The following is a 14,019-nucleotide window of genomic DNA, read 5'->3' as shown; positions in this document are numbered from 1 at the left end:
AACTATGGATTGTGAAAGGGAAGCCTGCAGGTGGAGACAACAGGAAGATGATGCTCCTGCAAACTGTGAACAAGGATGAACAAAATAAAATAACTTCAGTACAAGTTCATGTGTGTGGATGTAGCTGCTCATGTTGTGTTACATCAGCAGACTGTCCTCCTTCTGGTGGTCTAGATTCTGGTTCAGGTTCAGATCAGGATGCATCTATTTATCTAATCCTCACCCTCAACTAACCGAGTTACCTGGTTGGTTAGTAAGTCTGCAGGAAATGAATGCAAGTCAACGTGATGTCCTCAGAAGTGACAGAAACACGCCTCTGTGTGTGTGTGTGTGTGTGTGTGTGTGTGTGTGTGTGTGTGTGTGTGTGTGTGTGTGTGTGTGTGTGTGTGTGTGTGTGTGTGAGTGTGAGGGCGGGGGGAAGGAGGGATGGTTTGACAATACGAGGCTGCTCACGTGACCATCTTTTAAATTCCTGTTTCTCTGCAGCGCAGTTTGTCAGTGTGATCTGCGCGCGCGGCGTCTTCGCTCGTTGTCCGCGTGTCGGCTCGTTTCGGCCGCAGAAAGCAGCAGGACCGGACTCCCCACCCCTCCGAGCCTCCATCATGGTCTTCTGATAGTTTTCGGCTCGTCTCTTCGGTTTTTTGTTCCTCCTGTTGGAGGCTGTGAGCTGCCTGGTACCAGGAGGAGGAGGAGGAGGAGGAGGAGGAGGAGGAGGACTCCTGCCAGAGAGGAATGCAACACTGCACCGAGGCTCAGGTGTTGTTTCTGCACTGATTTCCACTAAAAGGTGATTTAAGCTGCAGGAATACAACCAGCCTTTGTTGTGTCTGATGCACGGCCACTAAAAAGAAACGAATAAAAAACGAGGAGGATCGAGCTGCCAGTGACCAGAGCCAGAAGAGTCCTCTGACGGGTCTCACCCTCCAGCCGGGAACCATGTCCTCCACCAGATTCAAGAAGGACAAGGAGATCATCGCGGACTATGAGACCCAAGTGAAAGGTGCGTGCTGCGTGTGTTCCTCCTCCACAGGGACACAGTTGATCTCCGTCTTTTTATCACCACGCCTGTTCTGAAGCAGCCAGCAGCTCTGACAGGCTGCTAAACCGTGACAGTCAGTTCAATGACAGCATCCAGCAGGGTTTCTATCCTCAGTGTTCATGTCTCTGGTCAGGATGCTGCTCCTGCACACGGTGTTGCTGGGTAAAATGATCCCTGAGCACCTCCTTCCTTCACACTGTGTTTGTCTTGTTGTGGTTGGAGATAATGGATCAATATTTGAGAACAGATTTAATGCACATTATGTTCTAATGTCTGGTGATGACATGGCTTCAGTTTGAATCGTGTTTTGCTTTAATTTCCCGTTTTATCTCACCGGGTAACATCGATGACACACAGTCCTCCACAGCTCTTTAACCAGAACATGATGTTACTGAACGGTCTGAATGATGAGATGATTTTACACTTGCTGTGATATTTCCATTGTTGTGTGACACCAGTCGGGCTCTGATTTCAGTTTGGTTCTCACATTTAATCCTAATTTGATAATTAGAGAAAGAATCTCACATTAGAGCTCAGTCTGGACCATAAACTGAATATAAAAGTGTTCGTAGCTTCCAGGTCTGAAAAAGGAGGCCTCAAGCTGCAATACCAGCGAGTGCCACTAGAGGTCGGCTCCAAAAAGCCTCCGGCTCCATAGACTCCCATTCAACTTCTCTCATCAAATCCAAAGTGAATAAAATGTGTCCATCAGTTATCTCGGTGTTGTTAGCTAAAGTCACTCCTTCTTCTTAGTTTTCTGGAGGTCCATCTGAAAATAATCCCTCATTCATTAGAAAAGAAGATTCAAGAAGACCTGTTTTTGGGGGCGTGTCTGTTTGATTGACAGGCCTGTGGTGCAGTCAGGTTACAGCTATCGGTGGGCGGGACGTAGTATCTCAGGTTTCCGATCAGATCGGTCAGATCCACCTCTGGCTCCTCCCCCAGCTCGTCCAAATATGGTCACTTCCTGCTCCAAACCGCTCCGAACTATCAAGATGGTGACGGACAGAATCTGAACTGGAGGATTCATAATGTTCACAAACCAACGATGACATCACTGATGGTTGATGACATCACTGATGGTTGATGACATCACTGACGGTTGATGACATCACTGATGGTTGGCGCTGGTCTGGACTCATCACTCTGCTTCGGGGTCGTGCAGCAGTCCTCCGGATGCTCAGAGGCCCTTCAGCTGCGTGAGGAGGCCTGATGTTAATTCATGGAGAGTGCTGCTTGCTTCCCGTTCACAGCTGGTGTGTTGTTGTAGCCTGCAGACACGGAGGGCTCAGCTTCTGACATCCACACACCCACAACAATGGCAGCGTTCAGAGCGCTAATGAAATGCAGATTGGAAATTGCACCTGTCTTATTGTGAGTTTATGGCTTGATGGTCAGAAGGGGCCGGATCATCAGCGCCTCTGATGTTCGTTCAGTCCACTCGGTTTGTTGAGATGCTGCAGAAGAAACACATCAAATGTTATCCTTCCGTTAAAAAACGACACTCTGCTGTTGTTCATGAATTTCCTGACGACCCTGGAGGCCGGCTGCCAGAGCCGAGGTCTCTGAAGGACCCTGGGAGATGGTGTTCACTTCATTCAAGCTGCTCAGCTGGCAGATCCGGTATTAGCATGTCAATAGAGGCGGTAAATATACGAGAAGCACCGAGCGCTCGCTGGCTGCAGCTCGGCCTCCTTGTGAAGTTTGAAGCTCATGAAGCTTCACCAGCAGCAGCTGTTTGACATTTACAGCCGCCACATTATTATATATGAACGTGTGCTTTAAAGGCCGAGCGTCAGCCGTTAACTGGCTGGTTTATCAGCGACAGAGAGGACGATGAGGTTAAACTCTTCAGCATAACTCACTTTTATTCTGCTGCTTCTCAGCTTGTTTTTCTCTTCTGGACTTCAGTGACTGCAGGTTCAGTTGGATGTGTTCAGTGAACGCAACTCTGCAATGAATCAGTGCTTCAAGGAGTTCATTATGGAGTGCAGCGCAGTTGTGGTCCATTATTTGGCCCACTGGCCTTTTATTAACAGCGTGTTTCTTTCAGTATTTTACCGATAAAAGTCAGTTTTATCAAAATCTATTTATTTATTCTTTGTTTAAGTGTTCAAGTTGTCATTTCCTCATCATTACACACACGGACACAATTCATCCACACACACACACACACACACACACACACACACACACACACACACACACACACACACACACACACACACACACACACACACACACACACACACACACACACACACACACACACACACACCGTGTGGCAGACACACACATGTTTGTGTATGTGTGTGAACCACAATAATGTGTTAGTTTATTGAAAATCACCGCTTCCATTTGTTTCTTCTTCTTTTTCTGCTCTGATCAGAGAAATTAAAACAAGCAACAGCTCGTGGAACATTTTCAGCATCCTCCACATTATTGTCCACCCACACACACACACACACACACACACACACACACACACACACACACACACACACACACACACACACACACACACACACACACACACACACACACACACACACACACACACACACGGGTGATACTGAAAAGAAAGCGTTGTTTTTACACCTCTGGTTTCAGGTTTCTTTTTGTTGTTCGTCTGCTAGTTTCTTTCTTTCTATCAGACTGATGCAAACGATTTAAAACTCTCCAAGAGAACCTGATAAAAACCTGAAAATATACATTATAAACTTCACTAAATTTCAGAGGAGTTTTTTGTTGTATCTTTAGTCATTTTTGCAGAACACAAACTTATGAACCCGATTCTGTGCAGACTGTTCTCTCTTTTTGGGTTTCAGGTGAAGGTTGGGGTTAGAAAAAGAATAGAGGTCATAGTAATGTCTTCTGAAGAGATGGAAACACAGTTGTGTGTGTGTGTGTGTGTGTGTGTGTGTGTGTGTGTGTGTGTGTGTGTGTGTGTGTGTGTGTGTGTGTGTGTGTGTGTGTGTGTGTGTGTGTGTGTGAGGAGGAGGAGGAGGACGAAGAGCTGGTTTGAGAATATCAGGTGGCTCACCTTTTAAATTCTGGTTTGCAAACAGTTTAAATCTCTTCAGGAAAATCCAATAAAAACCTGTAAATAATTGGATTTACATACATTTCTAACTGCATGTCACAGAACTCTGCATGCCAGATTTACAAATGAAACTGTTAGTGCAGTACAGTATCTAGTGCATAATCACAGCTTTTGATGTGATATTTATGTGTATTATGTTATGTTATTGGTAGATTTATGTCCGTCATAAATGTGCAGTATGAAGGACAACAGTCTGGTTTGTGTTGTTTTAAAACCCACTTATATGAAAATAAAACTAGAGTTGGTGTCGTTGGTTATGAAGCTCCTTCTGACGTGTAGAGAGTCTGAGAGTCACGTGACACCAGGTGTGTCTCTGTTTGCTGTTGCTGCAGGTGAAAACTCTTCATAGTGATAAATACCCAGAACGAGTGACGTCACCTCATCGTGTTCTTCTGCAACATGAGTGTGTCTGCAGGTCGGTTTGATCCCGTCGCGGTGGCTCGTGGTGAGTTGCCTCCTGCTGAGCAGCGTCGACACGGCTCAGCAGAAAGTGAAGAACCGGTCGTACCGAGTCGGCGGCTGACGATCCTCCAGCTGCTCGACTGTTCGGCTGCAGGCTGAACGTTTGAAAAGGAAAAATATCCTGCAGCTATAAAGGAAAATCCTCATCTTGGTGTCGCTTTGGTTGTTGAAGCTCCGGTTTGTCTGTGTTTCTGTTTTAAACAGTCTTGAAGGGAAAGTTCAACCTTTTCTTTTTGGTTTTCTAGTTGAGCTTTAGATGAGAGGATTCGTACACTTCTTATTTCGTACAGCGATGATGACAGAACTTCTATTTCAGTTGCTCTGCAGCCGTTGGGAGTTCAGTGTCTTGCCCAAGGACACTTTGGCTCATGGACATAAGCATTGAACCGCCAATCTTACGGTTAGTTGGCAACCTGCTGAACCATCTGAGCCCCGGTTGTCTCCAGCTGGACGTTCAGCTCGGTCCAAAGTAAAATGATCCCACCAGCACTTCTAGTCAATGAATAACACATTTTATTTAATAGTTTTTAGGAGGACAGTTTCTAAGTTTTCCAGCTGCCTGCAGCAGCTTCACAGATTATGAGATGCATTTCCCAAAATGTTGAATTATTTTGTTTTATCATTTTGAGTTTTTCCTGAAGAAACATGTTTGACATAATTTGCATTTGTCATCTCAGCGACAGAATTAAAAGGCAACACGACTGTGAATGTGTACGAAATAAAATACGAAGAACAAAATACCATGTAGAGAAGATTTTTGTGTTCCCACATCCTGCTGAAGTGTCGTCCTGCCCTCCGTCACCGGACACTTTTCTCTACTTCTCTGCTCGACGAATGCAGCTGCTTCTTGATTTACTGAGTTTTTCTGTCTGTTTTAAAGACACAATCAGCCTTTTATTAAACGAAGGATCTGCCAGACACAGAAGATCTTTGAATACAGACACAACAGTCTGAGAGGACGGTTTCAGTTCACGTGATGAAGGAGACAAAGGTTCATTTAAACAGAAAAACAGAATCATTTCTTTGGTGCCAGTCAGAGCAGGATTTCCCTTCTCATTTAACTTAGTTCTCTCTATCAGCTGAAGAAGAAGTGGAGCTCCAACACCACGACTGTATTAAAGGTCCAGTTGTACACTGCTGCTTGTTTGGAGACAGAAGAATGATTGATCCGATATACCAAAGTCTTCTCATTAAAATAAGGAATACTCTGTTATATTAGTTTCATACACACTTCAGCTGTAAGAGACTGCACTTTGTTTTTGTGTTGAATGAATATGAATTAAACGGCATCTAAAGCTCTTATTTTGACAGCAGATGTATTCTTTGTGTTCTATATTACAGTCACAGTCTGTCTGTTCCTGAAAGCTACGATTATTAAGAAAATTTCATTTTTGTTTTCTAATTTCCGCAATTTTACTGCAAGAAAACTCACTTAAAACTCAAAAAATACAAAATTACAGCGGTATTTTTGAGAAAATCAGCAGCAAAAATCAAACATTTTTGATCAAAACAATCACAAAAAAACTCAGTGAAACCCTGGAGTGATTGAATATTTCTCCAGTTATGATCATATCACAGTATCTGTAATATAATGTCAGTACTTCAAATTCACACACTGAAAATTCACAGTACTGATAGAGAAACTCGGCCAGCTCAGGTTCTGTGTGTTTATGACGTGAACGCTGCGCCTGAGACTTTTTAATCTCGCGTAGAAAACCTTTTTGTCTCAACATCTGCACAGACAAGTTTCCGCAGACTTTAATAAAAACCTGCTAAGAAAAGTGAGTCAACTGTCACGTAGTTATTTTAAATCACCAAATATAGCTCAGAAAACCACACTGAAGAAAACTTAGTAAATGTTTCTGTGACAGAGATGAGAAAGAGCTGATAGAAATATCTGATACAGGAAAAAAAACAACCCTGATCTTAGGATGTACTTCCTGCTGATACGGTAACCATGGAAACGGAGGAAACAGGGCAAATGTGCAACAGTAACTGAACTATGGGTGTTTGAAAATTCGGCAATCGATGCAGTAATTAGCTAAAGTTTTTTATATTGGCCGGAGGAAGGGGGGGGGGTGCTCTACACCAAAATAAGTGAACCTCAACCTGAAACTTGATGAAAAGAACGGACTCGTCTGGTTGTGACTCATTATGGTCTGTAGAAAGCTGACGTGTCTGTAGAAGAACGGTTTCTGCTGTTTAATCAAAGTGAAGTATCGTTGGAAGAATTTAATCTCCTAAAACGTTCAGTGTCTCGGTGCCTTTTTAAACTCTATCAGTGGGACTATATTTATTTTAATTTGGTGCGTTAAGAGGAAAATGTTAAAAAACAGTTTTCTTGTCTGGATCAGATGCTGCTGGACAGTTTTTATCATTAGCTTCATTTTAAATTTCACTCCATCCATCGGTGCACACGCCTCTCCGCCACCTATCCACGTCCACCACACTCCACCTCTCCTCCTATGAGCTGCTCCCCCCGGGGGAGTGGTGCACGCCCATGTTGCCATGGAGACCCCTCTCAGCCCGGTCCTGCAGAGCTGGATCTTGGAAACAGGAGATGATGGACGGATGTGAGAGGCGAGTGCTCGGGCTTCCCTGAAGTCTGTCTGTGTGAGAGAGACATCTCCAAAAGCAACAGCTGTTTGATTTCCATCGTTTGTTTCCAGCTGCAGTTTAAGGTTCATGAAAGCTCTGGGAGAGTGGTCATCATTGTTTCAGACGATAACAGAAGATAACAATCATCTTCACTGAGAGGAGAGACTGTTAAAAGCACGCTCGTAAAAATACAGCACGAGACCAGCTGATCTGATAAATCTGTTTACAGGCTGATTGATGTTTGGTTTAATAGACAGAACATCCCTCAAAGCAGCCGATAATCAGGAGACGGACAGCTGACACGCTGCCGCCGGACGCTCCGTCGCTTCATCTCTGCTCCGTCATTGATTGGCCTTCAGCTCCCGTTGTCTTATCTCCGAGTGCACGTGCTGCAGACGAGATGCTGCCATCAGCACCGAGCCCTCGTGAATCCACCGCGGCGTTAATCATTAGAGGATTTTAACAGAGTGGGGGGATTTTTTTTGAGGGGGGGGATTAGCTCAGCGACTGGAACTTGTATTATGAGCCTGAGAACGAGGGACGGAGAGAGTGAATTAAAGGTCCGGATAAGGTTCGTCTGTGTGTCTTCTTTTCACACAAATGTGGCTCTGCAGTGTCGAGGCCAGATACCGCGGCGCTGAGTCGGGGATTAGGTTGGAGAAATCTGGCTCGGGTTGCTTTTGTCTGCTCTCTGTGTGTGTGTGTGTGTGTGTGTGTGTGTGTGTGTGTGTGTGCGTGTGCGTGTGCGTGTGCGTGTGCGTGTGCGTGTGCGTCTGTGTCTGTGTGCGTGTGTGTCTGTGTGTGTGCGTGTGCGTGTGCGTGCGTGCGTGTGCGTGTGTGTGTGTGCGCGCGCGTGCGTGTGTGTGCGTGTGTGTGCGTGTGCGCGTGCGTGTGTGTGTGTGTGTGTGTGTGTGTGTGTGTGTGTGTGTGTGTGTGTGTGTGTGTGTGTCGGTGATGAGAACACTCCAGGACATTATTTTCAAAGGGTTTAATACATTCTGAGGCTGTTTATGATTCATAATTTCTCCTTATTACACCATCAGACTTGTAGTTCTCTCACTTGTTGTTGATTCACTCCAACATTTGTTTACATGTCTGTAATTATCTGTGAACAGAACCTGCTCTCCATCACACCCCACAGATTCTGTTGTGGTGTTATTATCCTGCAGGGAGATGACCCCCCCCCCCCCCATTCACTGCGCTGCAGTTTGATCTCCTCTTCATTGCGTCAAGGCGTCACGTGTTTCCCCCCAAACATGCAGACTTGCAGTAAAAATGCTGCACCAGTGCATCACCGCCGGTGTCCTGAAGTGACTCCGGAGAGGACGGCAGCAGATTCTTTTTATTCCTGATAATCAGGAACGTCATTTCTCGGATCGTATAAACGTGTCCTGGACTCGTCTTCAACGACCGCTTCATGAAAGTCTCTTTAACTGTGGATCAGTTTTACTTTTTTGTTTCTGTTTGGGAAGTTGTTGGAAAAGAAACCAGGAATAAAACATTTCAGATGATGTGACAGAGGAGAAAACACTCAATGTCAATTGAATAGGAAATAAGATGTTTTTATTTTCATCCTTCACTGAGAACAAGATCTGGATTAACCAGTTGATCTGATCAGTGGTAGAAGAAGATCTTTAAAGAAAGAAGGAGGTTTTGTGCACGCGTGTCTTCTTCACTTCATCCACGTCCGCTGACGAGCTGGAGGACGTCATGAGACAGAGCTCTTTAAGGAAAAGTGTTGTGTGGACTGCAACAAACTCGACTCTTTCCAACCTGAACCTCAGTCCTCAGCAGATCCTGGAAACATCCTCACTGGGTTGAAACACAGCTGCCTGCGGAGCATTTAGTCTGTGGGGGTCAAAGGTCAATGATCTCCAACATCCTGCGATTGTTCTCGGAGGTTTCCTCTTCTCGGAGCAGACGAGTGTCTGCTTCCCGTCCACAGACGGTGGAGGACCAATGACACGGTGGAGCAGGTGTTCTGTGTGAAGGGGCGGAGCCTAATCATGATGATGATGATGCATGAAGTGTCTGTAAGGACTGTGTCATCATGAGAAAGAAGTGATGAAGCTGCCTGTGCAGAACAGGACTGAAGAAAACTGCTGACAGAGAACTGAATCCACCAGGCATGAATATCTATGTACATATTTTCTTCTATTCCAACATACTTTCAACTTATTTAATTGCATTTTCTGTGAGCTGAATTCTTTCTGCAGTCTTTGAATCCAGTAGATCTGAGAAGTTTATCATAACGTTTCTTTCGTAGTTTCTTTTATTTAATCAGAAATCCACTGATTAGAAATGTTATTGGATTATTGCACCCTTTGAGATTTATTTATATTTTTGCAAAACGTTTTTTAGACATTTTGAGACGAAGGAAATGTTTTGGACTTAAATATAGTCGATAGATCAAACAGTTAAATGCAGTGTTTGTTAATGGAAACAACAAGTGAAACATGGAAATAAAAACTGCTTGCATAACAAAGAAAAGTCTTTTGTCCAAATGAGGTTCAGTCTCACAAACAAATATAGATTTTTATAGTAAAGTATTCTGGTCATCCGATTATAGTCTGTTATGAACCTTAAAAGGAGTTTCAGCTCTATTTGTTATGATCCCACCACAGTTATATTTCAGCTGCTTGCCCCCCCCCTCCCACCCCTCCTTCCCATCAGTCTTTTTGTCTGAAGACCCCCACCACCACCACCACCCCTTCAAAAACAAAACAAAACAAAAAAAAGCAGATGGCTTGGCCTCTAAATAGAAACACTGGCCAGAACAAGAGCCGCATGCTTAATCAGGCTCCAGCAGAGCAGCGACATTAAAGCTTCAACTTCAACTCTGAATCACACGACTTGTGTGTTTTGGTCGGTTGCCCAGACAACCCCACCTGAACCGGGGGCTACTTCCTGACACCGTAATCAGAAACACGGTTTGAAATGCTAATTTTCAGATAAATGAGCTCTAATACCTCGAACGCTTCGCTGCTCAACAACAAGCCAAACAGTTTAGTCGCTAAACTTCCTGCCAGAAATCCTTTGAAATCCCAAAATGATTCTTCATTTCCCAAAAACGCTGCATTTGTAAATTTATTATAACACACATTTTACATTTTGAAAACAACCTTCTGTCGATTCTTTTTTACATTTGAGCTGCAGAACATTTCCTGTTGTGAAAGTAGAGCAGCTGAAAGTGGGCCATCCATGTTTAACATGTTTCCAGAGACATCTGTGGGTTCAAAGGCGTGTTACATACGTGTCATGGAGGCAGGGGGGTGGGGTGGGTGTGTGTGTGTGTGTGGGGGGGGGGGTGCAGTTCAAGACATATTTGTACAGATAATAAAAGGAAGAAAGATCTCTAATATTAAACAATAAATCTTTTTTACAGCTGCAGAAGCATCAGATTTGTTGATGATTCTCAGGAAGGAAAAACTGAGTTCTGTGAATGTTTTTAATTTCTTCACACAGAAACAATTCATCAGAACGATTTCTTTATCTGAGGAGTCTAATAATAATAATAATGTACATTTACAAAGATAAACAGTCTTCATCAGTGTTGCTGTGGGTTTATACCCCCCCCCCCCTCCCTGAACAGAACCACAGAGGGGTTCCTCTCTTTGAATAAACCGCAGCGAATGAAGCTGCTCAAAGAGCCGGGACCACTCGGGGAATCGTTCTCCAATAGCTGCTGGTTTCTCAGAGGGAAGGACTCACTTCTGGTGTGCGTGACCTATTTTCTTCTCTCGTCTGTCAGAAGCTCGGCTGTTTTTTTTTTTTTTTGGTGTAAAAGCATGTTTTCAGAAGTCCTCCCTGTCACTCCGTGTCACAATTTCCTCGGGCATTTCTCTTTTAAAGGAGAAAACAACAACACAGAAAACAGTGAAGATGACTGCGTGTCTGGCAAAGCGAAGACATTCCCGACGGGCCTGCAGCAGTAAAGTGGTGTCTCACTGGGGAGGCCCTGGACGGAGAGCAGGGCTGGGACACGGTTAACCACAGAGGGAAGCATGCTGCTGCAGGCTGATTCCAGGAGCACCACATCACAGGAGAGCAGAGGCTTCCCTGCACAACACCACTGTTCCCCTGCAGCCGTCCACGACTCGACGACACCAAACCGCAGTTTGTGTTACTGCTGCGGTTTTAACATCCGGTCAGCAGAGCGTCGCTGAGATACTGAACATGTAAAACTCATCCTGTCCTTAGTTTTTAGGGCTGTAACTTCCAGTGACTCATCCTGTAAGTGAAGAGAGTTACAACATGACTTACATCAGGAAGTTCATTCTTCTGTTGCTGCTTTAGTACATTTTCATTCAGAGACAGAAAAAAAACACAAAACCCCCCAAAAGTTAGCAACATTTATTCACCCAAACCAGCTGAATCAGCCATTTTTAACTTTTGGGTGTCCAAACCGATTTGAAAAGTGTAAAATAAATCATTTTAATATCAGATTTAACTAATAAAATCCAGAGTTTCCCTTTAATTGGAACCTGCTGAAAGAAACCCATGTCTCAGTATAAACCTAGTATATGTCTGGACCCTGTGTGAAACTGGAGGGCTTTTAATCTGAAAAGTGACAGACACTCGTTATGACTCCGCCCCCTCTGTCCGGTTGAAAATATAGTATTTATGTTATTTAGCTCATTTCTGAGCAGCTGTTTGTTTCCACTCTGCTGTGTTTGTGTCCTCTGATCTCTGTGTGTCTCACTGTGGGCGGAGCTCCACCTCTGCTGTGTTTGTGTCCTCTGATCTCTGTGTGTCTCACTGTGGGCGGAGCTCCACCTCTGCTGCACTGACAGGTGGAGGGAGCAGGTCAATTAATCGTTATTTAAGGAACATTAAAAAACGCAGGTTAATTTGAAGAATTGCTGCAGATCAGAGGAAAACACAGAAAACATGCAACACACGCTCTCTGACAAATTCTTCTTCTTTAATCCTCCTGCTGTTTGACTTCGCAGCTGCACTGATGTTAAATATATTTAAATGTGACAACGGAGCCTCTTTAATGTGAGCTGATCAAGAAACATTTCCAATAAGAGATGCACATGAGCTGCAGAGGTTTCCTTCCTCTGGTGAAGCGACACCGCACATCCTGTGAGCAGCAGCGTCGGGTTTCTGTGGTACAGAAGAGACCTCTCTGTTCCTGAGTCCAGCCGGCGTTGCTGCTGATGACAGCACTACAAAGAGGAATCAGGTTTCTCTTGTGGTTCCTGCATGCCTGAAAGATCTGCAGTCTGCCGGGTGGTGTCGGGTTCCTCTGAAGGAGAAACGTTACTGAGTGCATTAACATTCGTTAAATGGGTTTCATCTCCAGTGCGTCCAGTCTAGACTCATCTGAGGTCACAGGTCATCTCTCAGCCTCTCTCTTCATGTTGCTGCTGGTCTGAAGTGTTGGGAAGCGAGTTCTCCGTACAGCTGAGGACATAATTTGACGTTTCAATGTGGAAACTAGAAATTGATGTACTGCACGTTTACAGACGAGGAAGTTTGGACAAGTTTGAGGCCTCAAACTTTCAAATGACATACTTCCTTCAGCACACTAACATACGGTGCTCTTACATGTGTTTCCTGTGTAGTGCAGAATTGTGTTGGCAGGGTAGTGTTGTCTAAACCGCACTGACTGGAAATAACTGAACCATTTGAATGCAGCTTTTACTATTTGACCCAGAAATCAACGTGTTTTTGTGCAGTATGGTGATACTTATGAAAAAAAAAAAAGAATACTTTCGTGTGGTGTTCTGCAGCTGCAGCTTCTGCAAATGTCTTATTTTGAAAATTCTTTACATCGGTGGCTCCGCCCCTTCCTCTCCAGAGCCAAGATGGTGACCGTTTAAGGTGGAAAGTGTCCAGCATTCTTTTTTTTTTGAGTGCTGCATGTTTCAGTACTGATGCACTCAGAATAGTGAGTGTTGGTACACAAGTAGAACATCTGGAACACAAGTAGAACATCTGGAACACAAGTAGAACATCTGGAACACAGCAGGAGTGTTGGAGAGGTTCATCATGGCTTGAAGCTACAATATCACAAACCAATATATAACTAGGTGAAAGTAAACACATATTTGTTTGGAGCAGACATGGCTACATCCGGATGTTTTCTGTTCTGCTGCTGTGACTTATTAATCACTTTTGAGTTAATGAATCAACATGTTTTAATCTGAATGTCTGAAGTGTGAGTTTAAACTGTGGACTCTTTCTTCTTTGTTTTGCTGGACAGAGATCCGTAACCAGCTGGTGGAGCAGTTCAAATGTCTGGAGCAGCAGTCGGAGTCTCGCATCCAGCTGCTGCAGGACCTGCAGGAGTTCTTCCGCCGCAAAGCCGAGATCGAACTGGAGTACTCCCGCAGCTTAGAGAAGCTGGCTGAAAGGTTCTCCTCCAAGATCCGCAGCTCCAGAGAGCACCAGCAGTTCAAGTGAGTGTTCCTGCAGGACGACAGCATGAACCTCCTGCTGCGCGTTTCAGAGGTTGTGTGACGTTATCAGAGTGCAGCAGCGTTGTCATATTAGATTTTTATTCATGTTGTTTAACTGCATTTTGCAGGTTTGTAATTTAATGAACATTTTTCCAACCAAAACCATACGTGTGCAAAGTGTCTTCATCGCTACATACTGGGACTTTTTTGATCCCAGTGCAGAATTATACAACAAAAGACTCCTTTTATTGTTATTAATGTCTGTAAAGTAATATATCTTATTACAGTGTCATCATCATCACAGGTCAAATGATTCAGGCTACAAATACAAACAGGATGCAGTTAATCAGAGGTGAACAGAACACATTTAATTCACTCCTTGTGCAATAATTTAACACTGAACTTTAAAT

General features: G+C 44.2%; 1 protein-coding gene across 2 annotated transcripts in view; it reads left to right on the top strand.

Moving 5' to 3' along the window:
* The first annotated feature begins 483 nt into the window (after window positions 1-483).
* The window catches only part of srgap3 (SLIT-ROBO Rho GTPase activating protein 3), a 50,701-nt gene continuing 37,165 nt past the window's right edge, over window positions 484-14,019 (top strand). For both annotated transcript variants that reach the window (XM_069725239.1, XM_069725238.1), the window contains exons 1-2: window positions 484-1,000; window positions 13,414-13,609. In XM_069725239.1, coding sequence (XP_069581340.1) covers window positions 937-1,000; window positions 13,414-13,609 — 260 coding nt within the window. In that variant the 5' untranslated portion in view covers window positions 484-936. The remainder of the gene's footprint in view (window positions 1,001-13,413; window positions 13,610-14,019) is intronic.

Source organism: Brachyistius frenatus, unplaced genomic scaffold (genome assembly GCF_029030835.1).
Source record: "Brachyistius frenatus isolate BFR_SWC_R1_liver_20210118 unplaced genomic scaffold, ASM2903083v1 Contig_415, whole genome shotgun sequence".
Classification (NCBI taxonomy): Eukaryota; Metazoa; Chordata; class Actinopteri; family Embiotocidae; genus Brachyistius; species Brachyistius frenatus.
The sequence above is the reverse complement of the archived record's forward strand: the minus strand, read 5'-3'. Positions and strand labels throughout refer to the sequence as shown.